Genomic DNA, 20526 nt, shown 5'->3' on the forward strand with positions numbered 1-20526 from the left:
CACCACAATCGTTTGCCCACATTGTTAATATTTAATGACTCAATCTCAGAAATCATTACAGCAATCAAGGGTATGAAGTATTCTTCATCATCTGAAAAAGGCAATATACAGTATCCAATGACAATAATAGCTTCAGTTTGGCAGACTGGGGCCAGCCCTACCCTTTGTCCATGAAATGTCACTCCCAAGTCTTACATTCCACTTTACTCACATCTGTATAATGTTCTCCCAAAGACCAAATATCAACAAATCTCCAGTAATACAATAATAGACTGCACTTATAATCTCCCAGTTGGCTTGTTAAAATGGAGATAATAACATTTGGAAGACGGAATGTATAAATTCGGTACATTATGATTGGGGTTTCAAAATGTAATCCAGATGTTCTCAAATTGAGGGAGAGAGCAGCAGAAGGGTTCTGCTCCAAACAGCCCGGTGGCCTCAAAAGGTCAAAGCAATCCCAAGACAATTATCCTAGTTTAACGGCAAAGACACTGAGTAAAATGTCTGTTTTTAGGAAGATTACTTATCGGACTCATAACATGTTAATACTGGTGTCTACGAACCTATGTGTGTAAGTGGTGTGGTCGGTCACCATTGTTCAATGAAGCCATAGTGGAATTAATGAATAACTCGGATCAAATTAGAAAATCATTAAGCTATTTGGTGCAATGGCACCAGGTTGGATTGATTCGGTTGGCTACAGTCAATACACTTTTACAGTATGCACAGGTCCAGATGATGCAGCTATATTCATATAGGCATAACATTAGGCTACACTGAATCCAGCTGCACCCGTTGTATTCACACATGGATGTTCACTACAGAGCCCTAAATTAAACAGGAGTACATCAATTTAGTGAAGCTTTAGCAGGTTTTTCTGAATGTCACTGGTCAAATCAGCTGATCTAAAGAGGATCAAAAGCAGTGTGGCAAATAAATAAAACAAAAGTAAAAGTGCCGATTGAGGCAAAATTCTTCTTCATTTTCAAATTAGTCACCAAGTCATTTGTCCCCTGGATCCAAATTCATATTCTTGAAAGAGTTCCTAGGGTCAAGCTCTCTAATGAACTCCATGTCCAGGTCACTTTTGTTTCTCTCATTGTCCAATACTTTTATTGGAGGTAGTCTGCAGGGTAGACATCAGTTGTCAAAGGTCGTACCGATTCTTCGCCTAAACATCCACCATTTTACAGTATCTTGAGCTGTCTGAAGATTGGCTAATGGGTGATTTTTTTGCAACAGATAAATTCACATGTTGAAATAGTGTGTCATTTTGGTAGTAACTGTAAACAGAAAATGTCATCCGGAGTCCAGCGTAGCGTTCAGTCCGAAGTCTTAACGTATCAGCCTCCTCTCTTAAAGTACCTCTGCATTTCCCCAATTCAAGTTTGTCTCCTGCTCTCCTATATCAGTGTTGTTCCTGGGAGGCAACCATGAAATTGAAAACAAATTGGTTAAATGCCAACGGTTTCTGGCCATCATGGACAACCCCTCCCGTCCCCTACATGACACTGTGGCAGAGCAGAGAAGCTCCTTTAACAACAGATTATTACAACCACGTTTCACTATGCAGCGCTATAGGAGATCTTTTCTGCCTGGCGCAATAAGACTGTACAACTCCTCCTCCGGCTGGCTCGATCGGGGTGACTCAGACTGGCAGGTGTTAAATCATATTGGACTGTTCTTACTGTATATAATGTTTCAAATGTCTATTTTATTTTTATTCTATTATTCTATTGTCACTTTATTTTGTTGTTGTTGTTTGTGATGTGAGCTGCTGTAATGCCTTAATTTCCCCTCAGGGAAATTAAGTACCTATCTATCTATCTATCTATCTATCTATCTATCTATCTATCTATCTATCTATGTAAATACTGCATAAAATATGTACAATTCAGATAATTCATCATAATGTTATCCTTATGTAACTTGGGGAAAATAACAATTATAAATCAAAAAGTGAAGTGTGCATAAATCTGTAAGTAGAACACAATGTTAATATCTTATTATCCTATCTAATAACACATTAAGCTAATGGAGTTAAAGACGGATGAGTTTGACATGCTTTAGTTAAAGTGTTGTGTTAATGTAATGTGTTACACAATACGTACATCTTGGGTAAAGGGAGAATCCTGTTGATGAATTCCATTGGCTGAATTTGCACCGCCATGTACCTGAAAGTCAGAGGAAAATTGAGTCAAGATTCTAATGTATTTTCTATTGGTCATGTATGTTACTCTTTTGGTTACTATCCCATACTTTGTGCGCCATAAGACGTGTTAGTCCACTGTTTATCTGGGCACTGTCACTAACCGCTAACTAATAGCATTTTCTTTTAAAACAATGGATGTCAATGTACTCTAAATTAGCATGTTTGAAATGTTTGAAATGTCATGCCTAAATAATCTCAAACCAATTTAAATCAAGTCACTGAGTCATTTTCAGATGATTTGGGCAAAACATTAACCCCAACATGTTAATTTAGGGTGTATTGACACCAAACCACCTCCATTACACTGACAATTACTGTCCTACAGTGTAGTATTTGTACCGTGCTAGTTTGAGCCGCTATGGTGACTTTGTGAGATTTGCTATGGTTGTGGTTCTTGAAGTACAGGCAGTAGCTTACCTGACTCTTGTCAGGCCGCGTGCGCATGGCCTGCACCAGCTGGTCCACCTCCTGGTTGTGCTCTAGGGCGTTCCGCAGCGCCTCCTCCGTGCTCAGGAGCCTCTGGCGAAGCCGCGTCACCTCAGAGTCCAGGGCCGACGGGTCCAGCATGGAGTAGCGTCGGTGGTCTGGGGAGGCCCTCTCACGACCCTGAGAAACACACGCACACAGACACACACAAGCGCACGCACACACACACACACACACACACACACACACACACACACACACAAGCACGCGCACACACACACACTCTTCTTGTAACATCTCGTCCTGTTCCTTAGTTTATGTTTGTCTTTGTTTCATGTTATTCATTTATTGTTTCCTGTTTATTTTTTGCGTTACTCACCTTGTCTCTTGTTTCAGACACTTCACTACCTACCCGTGTGTGTCTCCCGCCTGTGTGATTGTCTACCCCGCCCTGATTGGCTTCACCTGTTCCTCATCGTCCTTCCCTGTGTGTTTAGTCTGTGTGTTCCTCATCGTCCTTCCCTGTGTGTTTAGTCTGTGTGTTCCCCTGTCTCTGTACCAGTTTGTCTTTGTACTTTTGTCAATACGTTCCAGCGTTTATTCCTAGTGTTAGCGTTCCTGGTTTACGATCCCTGAGCTTATTCTGATTTAGCTTCTTGCCTACTCCTTATCTGCCTTTTTGAACTGCCAACCTGTGTACCAACCCCTGCTTTTTGGAATTAAAGACTATTCTTTTGGATTTTAGCTGTTGTCCCTGAGTCGTTCATTTGAGTCCTCTGCCTGCACACTACAGCTACTACTATGCTGATTGTATCATTCATGGAGACATTTTATATTTTTTTCCCTCACTTTCTTTGTCCTCTGAATGTTTAAGTGGCTAGATTCAGGGTTATGTACAAGAGTAGATTTATAGGGGAGAGGTTAGATAGGTACTTTATTGATCCCCGAGGGGAAATTCAAGGCGTTATGGTTAGGAAAGGGTGCTACAAATGACCTGCTCTGTGTATAAAAACCCAAATACCATATGAAAGACATACAATCGTTTTACTCTTAATTGAAGAGCACTACAGATAATACCCTTCAACTTTCATCTGTGTGTGATGAACAAGACAGCTGATTGACGCACACTAGGATTAGACATGACAGGCAGAGATTTATCTCTACTGTAGCTCGACAATGATTGACCTCTCCCAGCAGCCCAATCTCACCAGTAAGAGTAGTTTGTCTCTGAGGGTCTTGATGTCGTCCTGTAGTTTAGTCTCCTTCACCCTCCACTCCGCCTTGTGCACCTCTCTGCTCAGGTCCCTGTCTAGGCTGGGGGAGTGGCGGGGGGATTCCAGCAGCAACACCCTCAGTTCATTCAGACTCCTGACACAATAATACAGACATGACACCCTTGTTATCCTCCTTTTGGTAACAAAAAAATCTGCTCCAGTCCCACAAAGGTGGGAAAAAACATTTAGAGGCAGATGAACAAATATTTAGGTAATTGTAACAAAATTTGAAAAATTAGGTACCGTAAGCAAAGTGACTCAGAGTAACCCAATGTTGTATTGTTTCATCATTTCACTTTAATAGCTAATATTTCAAGGGTCATGAGTCCTCAATGGGGCGTGTATCATTTCCTTAGAGTAATGGATTTCTTTTAGGTTACACAGCATTCCCATTCATGACAGTAGATTGATTAAAGGGGTGAAAAAGTACTTTTGGCCAACATTTTAATCAAGCTAACTGCTCATTATCCTAACCCGCTTTTATCCTAAGTGGATTGATCCCACTAAAACCGATGTCTATTTTGTCGATGTATAGTGGCTGTCTATCACAAAGACGAGCTGCATTCGTAAAAGCTCCTTTTTAATCAATGTCAGTCTCTGAAAAACACGATTCTATGTAGACAATGCAGACAATATGTTAGGAGTGTGGACGGTTTCGCAGTGCTATATCAAAACTCATCTTCCTTGATGTGTACTAATGTAACCTACATATCAGTGGATATATCATGTGCCATCCTTATTTCAAAGGGAAATTGCTGAGTTGGGGTAGAAAATCAATAGTGGTTCATCTCATCCAATTACCTCTCCTTCTTCAGCAGCTCCTGGCTGATGACGACCAGCTGCCCTGAAGCATCATGGGACTTCTTTGTCATGGACTCAAGGTCCGCTTCCAGACACATCCTCTCCTTGACGAGGGCATCAGCCTTCTTCTCCCCTGAGCGAACTTTGCCCTCCAAAGCTGATAGAACACAAGAATGTGAAGAGAGTGATTTATATATTTGCTTTGGATAATTGATATTGCAGTGCCGAATCTCAACATATATAAAACATAGTTCCAAAAAATAATATAATCAATATTCTCAACCCTTGGAATACCATACTTCATTATTCATCAGACCCTGTTTCATTATTCATGCATTCTAACAGTTTCATGATTTAAGCATTTAAACACTCGTTCAATGTCTATTGGGGTACACATCCTATCTGATACCTTGTAGTTGATGGTGCAAATGTGTTGTGCTTGTCATTATAGATGTATGTCAAGGAATCATTTACCAGTTATCTGTGATTTGAGGGCATCAACCTGTGACGTGAGAGTGGAGACCTCTTTTTCCCTTTTGGTCAGCTTCTCCATGGTTTCTGGAAGCAAGGTGAAATCATAGCTTGTCAGAACCTTTGGATTTTTAAAACAATACAAGTCTCCCAAAAGTCTATATAAGTCCAAGCAAAAAGCTACAGCATTGTGACATTTCAAATAAGATTAATGATGATGTGTGGAGTCTCAATCAAAAGGTTACAGCAAAGATATGACTTAATCAATGAACAACATCTCTATGATACCTTCAATGTTCTGTTTTAGCTTCATCTTTTCCTCAGAGATTTCATTATTTTCAATCACCTGAGAGGGAGACAGAATGAAGTGGGTTAGTTCATTGTGTTGCTGCTGCAGTCCTGCTGGGATCTGCTCTACTGAACGCACATACAGTTAGCCTAGCACGCACCCCCCCACCCCCCCCCCCCCCCCACCCCCTGCCTCCTCACATTGGCATCCTGGGGTGTGTGATGGTCGTCCTGCACGGCCTGCAGCCTGTTCTCCATCACCCTCAGTTTCTCCTCCAGACTCTGGACCTCCGCTCTGCTCTGGGCCTCCGCCTTTTGCAGGGCCTCGTAGTCAACCATCTTCTTTTCTGCCAGCTCCAGCCTGTCCTTCAGCTCCTCCCTCGCCCCGTCCGGCTCCCCGCGGACCTTCTCCAGCTCGCCCAGCCTCTGCTCTGCCTTCGCTAGCTTCTCTGCCGCCTCCCTCAGTTCCAGAAGGTGCTGTTTGCCCTTAGCCTCCGTCTGGCTCCTCCAGGTCTCGCCGCTCTCCCCCAGCTGGTCCTTGACATCCTGCAGGCGGGCACGGAGGTCCTCGCGCTCCTTGACCAGCACGGCTGCCTCGATCTCGTGCTTGGCCTTGAGGTTCTCCAGCTCTAGCTGGTGCCCCGTCCTCAGGCCTTCCAGGGTGGTGCGCAGCTCCTGGGGGTCCTGCTCCTGTCCCTCCCCAGCGCTGTGGCCCCCCGCCATGGAGGCCTTCAGGTCCTCTAGGGAACGCTGGTGGTCACTGACCAGAGTGTCCAGCTTGACCTGCCAGAAGGGAAGAATATTGTTACTTTAAACACACACACACACACACACACACAGACAGACACACACACACACACACACACACACACACACACACACACACAAACAAACCTTTAAACACAAAAGGTTGTCAAACTACAGCATTACTAGTTTTTGATACTCATACAGTACCTTCCAGTTGTCCATCATCTCCATGTTCTCCTTGGTGGCCTGCTGGACTCTCTGCTTCAGCTCACTGATCTCCTGGCTCTGTTTGTCCACGGTGGCCTTCAGTCTGTCTGTCTCCTGGTGACCAGAGGCCAGGGCCGCCTCGTACTTCTCCCGCAGCTCACCTCTCTCCTTGTGGTGCTCACGGCCTACTGACAGGAGCTGCTCCCTGAGGAGGAACGACTCGGTGTGGGCTCCCGACCCCGGGGCGGCCTCCCCACCCTCCACAGGGTGGGTGTCGGAGTCTGGGTCACTGAGACGAATCTGGAGCTGTTCAATCTCGGTTCGCCGCACGGCTAGCTCCTCCTCCAGCTGCATGACGCGGCTCTTCTCTTCAACTGTGGTTTGCTGCAGGAGGAAGAGAGACCGGACATTATTGCCATCACATAATTACATTTCCTTCCACCGGTAACACTATGACATTGGATAACAGCCAATGATGTCACAGGGTGACGTCATTAAGCATCAAGCAGATAGAATGCCTACTAGGAGAATACAGGCCCAGAAAGGCCTGCTGAGGACAATCATAAAGTCACAGAAACTGGGCCTGTAGGCTAATAAGCATTAGAGGGGAAACCCCTTGGTTTGAGGAAATCCTCTGCTTACAGACGTCAAAACAACTAGGGCCACTAAATCAGCAGGTGCAGTGCAACCTATGAGAGGATGAGATCCGTTGGAAGAATGAGAGGAAAGCAAGCCATTCTCTGCAACCGTTCTCTCTAAAAGTAGCCAGGCAGATGCACAAAAAAACAAACAAATCTCAGACATACCACTAAACAAAAGGCAATCACTAAAAGCATACGTATCCATTGAAAGTGACATTTCAAACATCCAAACAAAACGACGGGATTCCGCGGCTGACAGAGCAGACCTGGTACAGTCGTCAGTCAGTAGTTTATCTGTTTATCAGAGTAGTTATTTATCACATAATAATGCAGCACGCAAAGAGGGAAGATTAACTATGCAACACCAACGAGATAAACATTTCAGACCATTTAGTATCAAGACAGTTTAGACAGCTTAGCGGAGGAGCAAAGCCGAAACAAGGTCTGTTTTGTTTCACCTTAATTCTCTTACCCAACCTCAAGGGTGCTGCATCAAGTCTGCGTCTGCCCTGTTGGTAAAAGCAGACCTCACATATGAAGCTCTGTGGACTCATTTGTGGTCTACACTCTGACTGTCATTTCACCACAAAACGCTTATAGCTGTAGTGCATCAAGCATAACCTATGAGAGAGAGGGTAGATAATAGTTCCCCAACCGAATCAGAATCTTATAAAAAACTAACATGTAGATGCAGTAGACCACAGCACGACAGCTACTTGTCCTGTTGTTCATATTGTTCTGAAGGTTTGTAAGCCTCAAACTATACACAGCTGCAAGTGGTCGACCTTGGGCTACTCAGATTTGAGAATTGCAAACAAGCGGAAAAAGAAAAGACAGAAGTGCACGCGGCAAATGAGGGGGTGAAAACTCAACCCTAGCATGACTGCAGCATGAGTCCACTGCAGAACCAGCCAGGGCTGAGCGGTCTCCAACGCCCCGACACTCACAGAAGAGAGGAAACAGAGTGGGATGGAGGCCGAGAGCCAAGAGGGAGGGAGCGTCTACTATCAGACGAGGCGCCAATTGTCTCGGAAAATCTCTAATGTGTTTGAGTTGGGAGCACTGTAACCATGACTCATGGTATGATGATAGTACAAAAATGTGGCTTTATCTTGGTTTCAATAGAGGAGAGATAATTCAACAACAGAGTTGAATGAGGAGCTTTAAGAAGACGCTTGAGTGTATACGTTTCGTGGCGTTTCTCACTTCTCAAAATCTGTTTATTGTAAATGTGCATACTTAGCAAATTCGAGTTTAACCTATGCTCATGGCAAAGCATGTTATTCTCTATATCTATAGTTCCATTCCGTCATAGACTCTTCCTGCTTGGGTTCTGTTTGATGGCATTGTGACTGTGACTGTGAGGTTTGGAGACCTTTGAGACTGGTGCAGGCTCAGGCTGGGTATGGGAAGCACAGTGGAGAAGCGTAAAGGAAAATGGCTACAGGCATGGCCTTCCAGTTACCCGCTTCTCCTCTAATTCTTTCTGAAGCTTTTCTGATCTCGACTTTTCGATGAGCAGACTCTGCTCGAGCTGCCGAATACGAGCATGCTCCAATTTCGTCTGAGTCTACAGGAGAGAGAAAGGAGAGAGACAGGAGGTAGAGGAGGAAAAAAAGACAAGACACAGAAGGACAGAAGCCTGTACAGATTGAAGAGGAATGTGAAGTTGACATGGACTATAAGAAAAAGTAGTCAATAGATTGAAGAAGGATAGACATTTTATAGACAGAAACATTGGAAATGTGAATATTATCTTGCCGCTTGTCTGAGCTTAGTTTACTGACTGGTCAGCAAACTGATGGTTTTACATTACAGCCTTTTGAGCCGAACAACATAACAGTGAGAATCATAGTTTTAGAAACTCTCAGACAAATGTCTTTCATAATTGATGTTACTTTGATAGATATTTTCAATGTAGCGGAAATGTTGGAAAAACGTTTATACATTTTTTTACATGTATTATACAAATTTATACACACATAGGGATGAACATCCGTTTGAGCAAAATAAAAAAGAATAACTCTTAAAACATATTTTTCAAAACTGTTGATAAATACCTCAAGGTCTCCTTTAGTGATGGATTCCTCCTCCACTCTGAACTGAAGATCCTCAACTTTCCTGTCGGAACAAATTTTGGCCACTAGATGTCAGAGAAGTGTCATACAGCAGGAAACAATATTTTTCTCACCAGACAAATGGTAAGGCCGGAAATATAATCTTACCATATTTACCCATAAAACACTGGACACCTCTATATTCAGTCTTCTGAATCTCTCAAGAGTACATGGATATTTATTGATATTCATGTTGTGCCACCATAATATCGTGTTCAAAAACCTATAGAGTAATACTCATAGGATGTCATCAGCAGGATCGCACAATACAAAGCACCACAGAATACCTTTTCTCTTCTTCAAGCTGATTGGCCAGTTCAAATTTGTCCTTCTGAGTGCTGGCCAATACATTTTTCACTTGCTGGAGGTTGCCCTCGGTCTCTGTGATGTACTGTGAACAGAAGATAGAGAAGGATTTGTGTGGAAGAGAAGGCTACCGCTCAACATGTTTCCACTTTTAGCCTTTGAGTGCTCACTAATTACACAAATGGCCCACTGCGTGGCGAATCAACATGACTGACTCATTGGAATGACTAGCTGGGATATTTCCACTGCTGTGTCATCGTGTTAGTGGCGGTGTCTGACAGTGCAGTGACACTGTCATCAGTATCTGGCCATGGCCAATGGCTTTCATTGCTAATTACCACCTGACAATCTTCTCTGTGATTACACAAAACAAACACAAACAAATCATCCTTTTCTGAGTCGACGTGACATCTTTTTTCCATCAACTCATAAAGGGGCAACCTGGGATTGTTACATTCATTTTTGGATTTTTAAATTCATGACACAGTGTCCTCCGTACATACTGGAAAGAGGAAGCATTTTGTCTTCATTTAACTCCATACTCCAACAGTTTGAATTTTAAATCAAACAATTACTGGAAAATCACCAGGTATCTGGAAGTTTTCCTGTGAGGCAACATTCTTCTGTTGCTGTGAGAAAGGGGGCTTGGATCCATGTCCAGTTCAATTAGTATCATTGATTAAATGAACCAGTACTGTACCAGTACCAGTACACTGAGAATGGGCCAAGAAACATGTTGTTAGTTATGCAATCATATTAACATGTTAGCATGCTCCAAAAATCATGAGACATATCCATCAATAATGACGATAAAAATGTAACATGCACATGTTCAACATGTCATAAAACAATATCAAAGTTTTAATATGTTTTTGTTTTTGAGTGGAGAGAAAGCCCCCAACTCCACAAGGTTTCAGAAAGTTAAAATACAGTTACTGAACACTTTATTAGGAACGCCTGTATACCTTCTCATGGTTGAGGTGGTGTAATGGTGTGGGGAATGTTTTCTTGGCACACTTTGGGCCCGTTTATACCAATCAATCATCGCTTGAACTCTGTAACTGTACCTGCAGATGCTGGGCCTTAAGGACGCTGAGCTCCTTCTCCACCTCACAGATGTGGCTGGTGGCCTTGGCAACCTCGGCCCTCTCCAGGTCCCTCTCTGCCAGCAGCTGCTCGATGTGCTGCTGCTTCTCCTTCAGGGCCTCCTGCAGGGCTGTGGTGCCAGAGATCTTACGGGCGTAGCGTGACGAGGTCTCTGTCAGCTGGGGGAGGAATAGAGGAGGGAAGGAGGGAGGGAGATGGGGGGGCAGGGTGGAAGGAGATGGGGGTGGAAGGAAATGGAATAAGTTCTTTATATACTGCTTAATTCAGGGCTGTCGTTGTATCGATAAATTACTGTTTCATTCTAGTCCAGAGAATGTCTAGTCTGGCAGCATTGGAAATACAAAAAAACACATACAAGACAGAAGCACAAGATTACACATGAACAGAGCTGCATTGATATCAAAATAGTTTACAGGGAGGGAGGGAGGGAGTAAGGAGGGAGGGGGAGAAGGGACAAAAGGAGAGCCAAACTGGGTCACACAGGTGCACACACACGCACACCCAGGCACACACACGCAGGCAGGCACACACACACACACACACACACACACACACACACACACACACACACACACACACACACACACCTGAGGCAACGAGTTGTCTAGTGACTGTATGACAGACAACCCTCTTTGCAGTGAGATACTATAGGTGGATTAACTGTGTATGTAGCCCTACAGCCTACAGTGTACAGCCCTACAGCCTACAGCCTACAGTGTAAGATACAGTTTGGTAGAGAGTGTGATACACCAGAGTGTGATAATTGGGGCATCCAAACCCAGTCGTCCTTTGTGCTACATTCTAGCCTCATCTTACAGATGGGTCAACCATCAATACTTATAACATCCTCTCTCATGTGGGTCTTATACTTCTCTCCTATGTGTAAATGTGTCTGATATGGTCAAATGTCTTATATGCCTCTCATTTGTCTTATATGTCTGTTCTAGTCTCTTTGTGTCTCCCTGTCTCTCTCTTTCTGTATTTTTCCCTGTCCCTCTCTCTCTGTCCATCTCTGTCTCTCACCAGGTGTGTGGGTGGTTTTATATGGTTTGGTTCTTTATTGTATGGTACAGTATTATATAGTGTACATATTGTGAATCTCATACTAGGACAGTGTATACTATATTGTATTGTATTGTGTTTTTCATATAACCTTACAGTATGTCTCTGTCAGAGAGTATCAACAGGCCTGTGAGTATGGTATTGCATTGTATGGGACAGGATCATATTGTACTGCTAGGGAAGCAGAGGAATTCTTTACTTGTTTTTTCTCTTGTAGTTCCATCGCCCAGCACCAAGAGGGCGACACAGCTTTAACTGACTTTACCCAGAATGCACAGAAACTTCTCTTAAAAAAAGGTGAAAATCTGTTGCTAACTGTCTGGAGTGTGGAGGCACGCCTTGGCACGACAGTGACACCTTGAGGATAAGCTTTGTATTACATGTTGATAACATGACGGTGGTCAGGTGGTCAAGAATTTCTGAGGTGATGTATTGCATAAGGCCATATCTCTCACCAGGCCGGTGCGGCTGGGCCGTCCGCCCACCGAGGAGGCCACGGAGCTGACGGAGCTCATGGAGGAGCTGCTGGGGCTGTGGGCCAGCGAGGAGACACCCATGGCCATGCGCTTGCTCTTCTTGGCCTTGGCCGGGCTGGTGGAGGGGAAGCCAATGCGGATCACCTTGTGGATCGGAGCGAACAGGCCGAACTTGGGGGGGCACTGGAAGTACCTAGAGGCAAGGAAGGGAGGGGGGGTTAGGGTTAACTAAACATCACTCTGGCTCCTCGATTCCTAGATATATCCATCGATCATGTAGCCTTATGGATTTGAGAATAATATTTTGAGAAACCAAGAAGCTAGACTGATAATGAATCAAATAAGCACTACAGGTTCCGGTAACTTTTCAGTGTGGTTACGATTGCAGTTGTAGGTCTATAGCCTAACGAATTTGGGGAAAATATATTTTCTGAGTGAAATCTGTTATGCAGCATGATTTAATACCGAAACTTGGCTAATATCAATATGGAAACCAGAGTTGTGTAACCTTGGTTAATAGCGTGTTGCATTTGTAACCAAATAATTTGCCTGTGCAATAATATTTAGAAAAATCAACGCAAAGCTGTAAGAAACAAGATTGATGGAAATATTGGCTGTGCAAATATTTTGTCTTAGCCTATTGGTGAAATGTGTGCATGACGTAAAGACGTATTATATCAATAAGAGTTAGTAAAATAGTAGCCTAACAGCTTATTCTTAATCCCTTTCCCCCAATAGCACTGGTAATTAAATGGTCTTGAATAGGTTTCAAATATCCAACATATTGCTTTTGTTTGTCAAATCCTCTGGGATCAGTAGTTATAAAGTCAGGACATTCATTAGAGTGTGCAATGGTTGACGATATCAATGTTGACATTTCTGGACCGCAAAACAGCAAGACTGAGCAAGACTCAAACCAGCATGTAGCTGCATAGCCTGCAGACCACATAGACAGCACACACTTTAAACTGTGTGAGAACACATCACCAAAAACAGAATTAGAGCTACAGAGACAAGCATTTACATGTGGTATTAATATGAATTATGTCATATATAATATAGTGTAGTTAATATGTGGCATATGTGATTTGTGATGAGTCATGGTTACTTGGTGCCAAGCTTTCACTTCCATCAAAAAGTCTTTTGATAGCAATGGCACACTTGAGATTGAAAACATGATTCTGGTTAAGTGGCTTGCAATAATGTTTTGAGTGCTGAAATAAATCTTTCAAAAGCGTATTTGATAAATCAAATAGAAAACTGGAGCAAGTTCTACTATGGTGTGTATGATAACAGCTACTGTTCTATTCCAAAACAATTTTACGATACCTCAAGTCTTTTTAAGTAGAGAGAGAGTTTAAGTCATTCTTTATTTTGAAAAAACTTCATTTGAATATTTCACGACCGATGGGATAGCATCGACATATGCATTAGGCAGGGGTGTCAAACATACGGCAAAGGGTCCAATCCGGCCCGCCAAAGGGTCCAATCCGGCCCGCGGGATGACTTTGCAAAGTGTAAAAATTAGAGAAGACATGAACTGCAATTTTTCAATAAAAGTAACTGCTATTTAGTTTGACACCCCTGGCATGAGGGTTCCTTTGTTTGAAAATAGGACAATTATTTCCTCTAGCTCTTACAGCAATGATCCCATCTTGTCTGACACTGAACCACATGTGATAGATGTTTAAGGCAAAAGACACAAGAGCAAGCTCTGTGTGTGTGTGTGTGTGTGTGTGTGTGCGTGCGTGCGTGCGTGTGTGTGTGAGAGAGAGAGAGACAGAGGGGGAGAGAGGGAGAGAAGAGAAATTGTGCTCAAGGGAGGGAGGAGAAACAGAGAGGGGAAGAGGGAGAGAGAGAGAGACACACACACACGCACACACACACAGACAGATGGTGCGTACCTGGTTCCAGCCACTGCACCGTCGTTCTTCCCCAGAGGCTCGTCCAGCTCCACCCCGCACCACTCGCCCTTGGCAAAGTCAGTCTCCCCCACATAGCGCACCACTCCGGTCTTAGTGCCTCCCACCTGACAACACAAAGCAGCACGATGAACAACTGCAACGTCTCACTAATACCGTCCACATACTGTACAAGACACGCATATAACTCACAACTGTACAAGACACGCATATAACTCACAACTGTACAAGACACGCAGATAACTCACAACTGTAGCCAAACTATATAACACATGCCTGAAGGTGTTGTCGCTATATTTCTTTTTTGCTCATTCAATTCTTGATGCAATAATTCAATAATTGCAATGATTCAATAATTGCAATGATTCAATAATTCAAATTATTATACCTAAAACATCAGTCATATGGTTGATAAAGTAAAATGAGGAACAATAATCAAATGGGCTACTGTATATTCTCTCATTAATGACGATGGAGTCAAGCCTATTCAGGACGGTGAGACATTCATACTGTATGTCCCTGAGTGACACTGAAGGATGTGTCTCTCAAGGGTGAAGTTAGATGACTGTATGGCATCCTGATGTCAGGAGGGGAGAGTCTCGGGGTTGACAACGTAGCGGTGCTGAAGTGTAATCGTGCATGACTGGAAACGCTGATATGGCCTACATTCTGCATCTGAAAAGAGGTCACCGCCGGTTACGCTAGTGCGATCAGACAGACTGAGGGTGTGTGTGTGTCTGTCTGTCTGTGTGTGTCTGTCTGTGTGTGTGTGTGTGTGTGTGTGTGTGTGTGTGTGTGTGTGTGTGTGTGTGTGTCTGTGTGTGTGTGTGTGTGTGTGTGTGTGTGTGTGTGTGTGTGTGTGTGTGTGTGTGTGTGTGTGTCTGTCTGTGTGTGTCTGTCTGTGTGTGTGTGTGTGTGTGTGCCTGAGGAAGCAGGTTCAGTGGGCCGGAGAAACTACAAAGACCACCAGTCAGCATAAGGGTGATCAGTCAAGGGTGGGTGCTGAGTCTCTCCCATGCCATCACCGGCACATGAATGACTTCACCTCCGAATGATGCATCACACCCCAACCGGCCGGGGTTGACAACTGTGCAGGATGAAAAGTGTGTAGACGCGGAAAGTTAATTGCAATCTTTAAAGAAACACATTGTACTCCTGCATAACTATGTTTGCGATGACAACGAGACACCCTATTGTGGAGAAGACCTCAACAACCTTTAACACTACCACCACTACCATACAACCTTTAACACTACCACCACTACCACACAACCTTTAACACTACCACCACTACCATACAACCTTTAACACTACCACCACTACCATACAACCTTTAACACTACCACCACTACCACACAACCTTTAACACTACCACCACTACCACCACTACCACCACTACCATACAACCTTTGACACTACCACCACTACCACCACTACCATACAACCTTTAACACTACCACCACTACCACACAACCTTTAACACTACCACCACTACCATACAACCTTTAACAATACCACCACTACCATACAACCTTTAACACTACCACCACTACCACACAACCTTTAACACTACCACCACTACCACACAACCTTTAACACTACCACTGTACTAACCAAGTCTTCGCTCATTATGTAAGATAAAAGAATCAAACACCTTGTGACTCCATCAGGAGTTCTCTGAAACAATGTCAGCTACTGTATACTGTGGTCCACTGTCAGAGCCAAGAGACATCTGTGCTCAGGAATGCCACCCTGTAACAACAACAATATGGTCTACTCCCAAACCCACATTACAAAAAAAAAACACTGACGAAACAACCATGAAAATCTAATTATCTTTCACTGCTATTCTTGAAAACCTAAATAAACCAAGATAAATACATATACAAATGAATGCTCTTTACATAGAATATAAACAGGAAGTGAAATAAACAGGATGAAAACACATTACGTCACCAGGGCCGCCACCCTGGGGTCTAAACAATGACATCATTCAAACCAGCATGTATCTCTTACTCAAAGCCCTGCAAGGAGCAGGACAATGAAATTGAGTCTGAATTCATATTTGTGTACGCCGGGCTCAATCTCATGGCAAAAACCCGGTGTAGCTTTCACTCCCTAATCCTCCGGAGGACTGCTCGGTTCTTTCACAGACAGGCGTATTGATTCATCTCCTGGCGGCGAGAACATATTGCTCGCTAAACGATATGAGATGGCTACATAAAGGAACACAATAAGAGGAGGATATTATTGCTCCATGAGCCTTATATCGGTAAATAAGCTCATCCTGATCTCATTTCACCATTTTAAACCGTCTAGTATTGTAAATCATGGATTTATTTTTTTGTGAATGTAGCAGAGAGAAAACGTCAGTCATTGTGACCGTCAGGGGGGAAGAATGTGTCATTGTTCGCTCGACTCGACTCATTAGTCATGACTTCTGTCATGGCGTTGTCACATCTCCTCTACTCATCCTAAGACAGAGGCCTTTTGTGAGTGGCTACAGCATAACCTACTGTAATTGGCCATATGGAAAGACCATAACTTCCTGTACAGCTTAATTTCCTAATGTAAAAAGTATGTGGCAGGACAGTTTCCAGTGGATTACAGTGGTGTATTCATCAACTAATTCCCTTCATTCACAATCATGAGCATACAGTACTTGTAATGTGTCTGGTACCTTTCAGTCTACACTGCGTCTTTTGGGGGAGTGAAGTACTAGAAACTGTTTTTCTCTAACCCATCACATATGGTGTGCATGTGTGTGAAATATTAGTTGTCATAGAAACATCCTCCCAGTCACTTCCTGTCTGTGGGAGCGCTCCTACTGGGCCTGGGAGACAGACACATTCATCACCGTGAAGATGTGCAGTGATAACAAAAACTCTCCTGAAGAACATCCGGAAAATGTCCAGCCCCCTCCTTAATCATGCTGTTTACCTAAACCTGCACGGCATGACGCCAAGGAAAAACATACAGCCTGAAGCCGACCCAAAACCTTGTCAAAACAGAAGAAGAAGAAGAAGAAGACCCAGGCCTCAGTTGTCAAAACAGGACACACACCGGCTCGTGGTTATCTGAGTCAAGCCCTGAGTCTATCCTGAACCCTCCCGCTTTCATGGATCTTGACAGGGAAGCCATGAGGCAAAGTGTGAAACCGCAAGGCAAAACACAAGAGTGGGTGGTTTGTGGAGCCAGTTGGGTTGGATAAATGGATGGATGACTGCATCGGGATTCACAGATTACAGATTCACAGTGCCAGCACTGCCAAGACAGCCTCCCTCTTGGCTACTGCTCTATCCAACTTCCTGTTTGTCTGAGGTGATTCAGCAACAACGCTGGCAGCTTTGCCTTCGCTAGAGCGTCAGGCTTCAATATCTCTGGCTGTGATTTCAAAATGTGGTTGTGGTGTCTATGAGTAGACAGAGCTTTTAGTGCAGAGGTGACACATACTGTATCAAGTGTGTGAGTGTCACCCCAAATCTTTGCTACGATGACAATGACATCATCCTGAGGATGTCGGTGCTTTGAGTCAGTTTGCCATAGGCCTAAAGCTGGGTTTATTGGTTTCTTCAAACTGGAATAATAGATCAAGAGAAACATTAGATTTTTAGAAACAGTTAAAAAAAGAGAGCAGAATCTCAAGTTAATTCCACATATTTGCACCCAACTACTGAATGCATAGGAGAGGTATGGCTCTGGGAGAAAGGCGGGGATCTCACGCTGACATTTTCTGTCCTGGTGAAGTGCAGCAGCCCCTTGAGGAGGTATTGTTTTGGAGTCCAGATGGAAAAAGCAATACTGAGGAATTAGATTGCATGCAGTTTAAATGACATTCAGGCGTCCTTGGTGTGGAGCAGCGCAGTCAGGGAAATACGACACACGAGAGCAGCACTGGGAATTCTCCCGGAAGAAAAGAATCATCCTAATGGGGTTCAACAGGGCTCCATTCTGGCAGGTAGCTATCAAACAGCTCATTCAGTCACAACAACAGGCTTGTGTTGAGATTCAGATGTGTTGAGATGCTCTTTAGTTAAATTTAGCTAAACTAGCATTCATTTGGAATACTTTAATTGGCAACATTCTGACCCCTCTAGATGAGACAAGCAGATTATTTGAGGAGATAAATGTGGTCTCAAACAACTATGTCAAAAATGTTAACACTTTGCTAAAGGCGATTGCTAGTGGTTTTGAAATATGCATGTTAACACATGCCTTGTCTGATGAAGTACATCAAAAACAACTACTTTATTCTTCCTTACAACCCTGCAGCTGCAGAGGTGCCCTCCACGGAAATTCCACAGCGACCTCCAAAAGAAAACGATCCCATGCTGGCTCTGGGTGGCAGTTTATGACAGAGATCAAAGCGCTAGGGCAATTTGAGACATTAGTCATGTGTATTTTACCACAGAAGCTGTCTCTCATTTCGAGAAATCGTTTGTCTTCACCCCTAATGACGTATGACGAGGGATATCCTCCCCGGATAAATGGGGTCGTCTCCTATTCCAGTCAGCCCTCAGTTCTGTGTATGTCCAAGGCTCTGATAACACAATCCTTCTAATGAGGGTAGGGATGTTAATGTCACTTGTCAGTGACGGAGCTTCCATTAGGCCTTCAGACCCCCACCACCACCTCGGGGGAATATAGGCTCTGGTGGTGCTAAATGTCAGTGCCGAGGCAGGGGGCATCCAGTAGGATCAACTGATTACTCATGGTGTCACAGAGGAGTATATTTATGAATGCTATCAAGTTCTAACGCCGTCATAAACTCACACCTTTGGACCTTGATTTGAACCCCATCGCTGGCTCATGATGAGCTCCAGTCGGTGAAGGCTGGCAGGAATGTTCTGTAGGCCAGGGCGAACCATCTAACGATTATAATGTATAATCTTATTAGTATACATGGAGAGCATAGCAATGTAGGACATGGATGAAAGCCAAGACATAAGGAGTGGTTCAGAAATAGTCTGGCATGGGCAAACCATAATATCGTTGAGTAATATGTTCAAGTGCTTCAGTACCTTTGGGTGTTTTATGTGAAACATTCTGACATATCAAAATGTAACAAAAATCCTGACATGTGTGGTTTTTTTCGAGGTGAATGGTGTATTCAATAGATACACAAAAGTTCCCAAAAGCCTGCGGTTAAATGTGGATTCAAAGCTTAACTCCAAAATGGCTCCTTATGTCGAATCTCTTACACTGAAATAAGGTTTGATGACAGCACTGTACAGTCATTCATGTACATTCATCACCATTAGTCATGGAGAGCTGAGAGTTAGAGCAGAGTTGAGAAGCTTGGTAAAGGGGCGCCCCTAATCAATGTGTGCTCTACTAACAGTAATCCAGTGTGATTTACAATATTGACCACCAGGAAAGCTTTTAGTGCTGCCCAACAGTAAATGGAAGGCAATCTGACCCAAGGCTAATCATCAGAGAGTGTGGTTGGATAGGAAAACGTTATAATGGCAGTTATAATGGCAGTTATAATGGCAGTTATAATGGCAGTTCTTGACCTTGTGAAAATGTAAACAGAATCTGCCAGGTCTACTTTCTCTACTTTTTGGTATTAGCACAGTATAAAGGTGGCAGAAACATTTGACTATCAAGCATTAATAGCATTACCGAGGAATTACAGCCAATACAAAAATCTAATCATATTGTTGGAATCAGGCCCTACTAGTTTCAAATCAATGACATAGCTTTTCTGGACCCCTTCAGCAAAACAACCCAACCAACAGCTTTTTCTACATGAGAACCGGTAAGTCAGCTTTTCCACATAATGAAAACCACCAAAACCATTTCCACATTGTTTACCCTTTGGTTTGGTCTTGTTCATTTGGGAACAAAAGCTGCAACGTTTGAAAGTATTTGAATGTATCCCCAAAACACTTGTAACGCCCTCGTCTCACTAAGTCATACTCTATAAATGGAAAGTTCCTTGTTCCAAGAATCTCAATCAAGTTTTGAGGTTTGATTCTGAGTTCCGAGATTGGTAACGCCCTGATGAGGTTGTACAAGCCGAAACCTTGGTGGCTGTAAAGCCCTGCAAATGGAGAAGAGTGAGTGATTTACCCTGTTAGTTAGCACCACCACCCCAAGCATGTGTGTCATCATAAAGCACACTTGTTACCCAACACACCCATATGGGACACGGAACCTACCAGCACACGGTCTCCTACGCGGAGGTCCTTATCCCCGCCCTTCTTGACCGAGCCACTGTCGGACATGTTGGAGCCCGACTCGTTGCCCGTCTTCACTGAGCTGTTGAGCATGCCCTCCCGGAGAGGCATGACCACCCTCTGGCCAGGAGGGACACCGTTGCCACCGACACTGTGGAGCGTCAGGTTCTGAGTCGTCAGCGATTCGGTGGAGTGGGTGTCGCTGCCGTCGCCCGCCGGTTGCCGGGTGAGTTTTGAAGGGCGCGTGAAGATGCCCTGGTGGGGCTGGCACTCGAAGTAGCGCA

General features: G+C 43.8%; 1 protein-coding gene across 2 annotated transcripts in view; it reads right to left on the reverse strand.

Annotated features, from left to right (window-relative positions):
* Positions 1-18: 18 nt before the first annotated feature.
* Positions 19-20526, reverse strand: part of clip2 (CAP-GLY domain containing linker protein 2) — a 27850-nt gene continuing 7342 nt past the window's right edge. The window contains exons 3-18 of one of the 2 annotated variants that reach the window (XM_083665011.1): positions 20225-20526; positions 14043-14167; positions 12118-12331; positions 10561-10758; positions 9475-9578; positions 9131-9191; positions 7529-7579; positions 6430-6813; positions 5677-6258; positions 5476-5533; positions 5191-5274; positions 4717-4873; positions 3850-4009; positions 2633-2821; positions 2115-2177; positions 19-1423 (exon numbers count right to left, since the gene is read on the reverse strand). The exon at positions 20225-20526 is cut by the window's right edge and continues 240 nt beyond it. In XM_083665011.1, the coding sequence (XP_083521137.1) occupies positions 1412-1423; positions 2115-2177; positions 2633-2821; positions 3850-4009; positions 4717-4873; positions 5191-5274; positions 5476-5533; positions 5677-6258; positions 6430-6813; positions 7529-7579; positions 9131-9191; positions 9475-9578; positions 10561-10758; positions 12118-12331; positions 14043-14167; positions 20225-20526 (2744 nt within the window). In that variant the 3' untranslated portion in view covers positions 19-1411. The remainder of the gene's footprint in view (positions 1424-2114; positions 2178-2632; positions 2822-3849; positions 4010-4716; positions 4874-5190; positions 5275-5475; positions 5534-5676; positions 6259-6429; positions 6814-7528; positions 7580-9130; positions 9192-9474; positions 9579-10560; positions 10759-12117; positions 12332-14042; positions 14168-20224) is intronic. The other variant, XM_083665012.1, reaches the window with a different exon arrangement.

The sequence above is a fragment of the Argentina silus genome (assembly GCF_951799395.1).
Source record: "Argentina silus genome assembly, chromosome: 2".
Taxonomy (NCBI): Eukaryota; Metazoa; Chordata; class Actinopteri; order Argentiniformes; family Argentinidae; genus Argentina; species Argentina silus.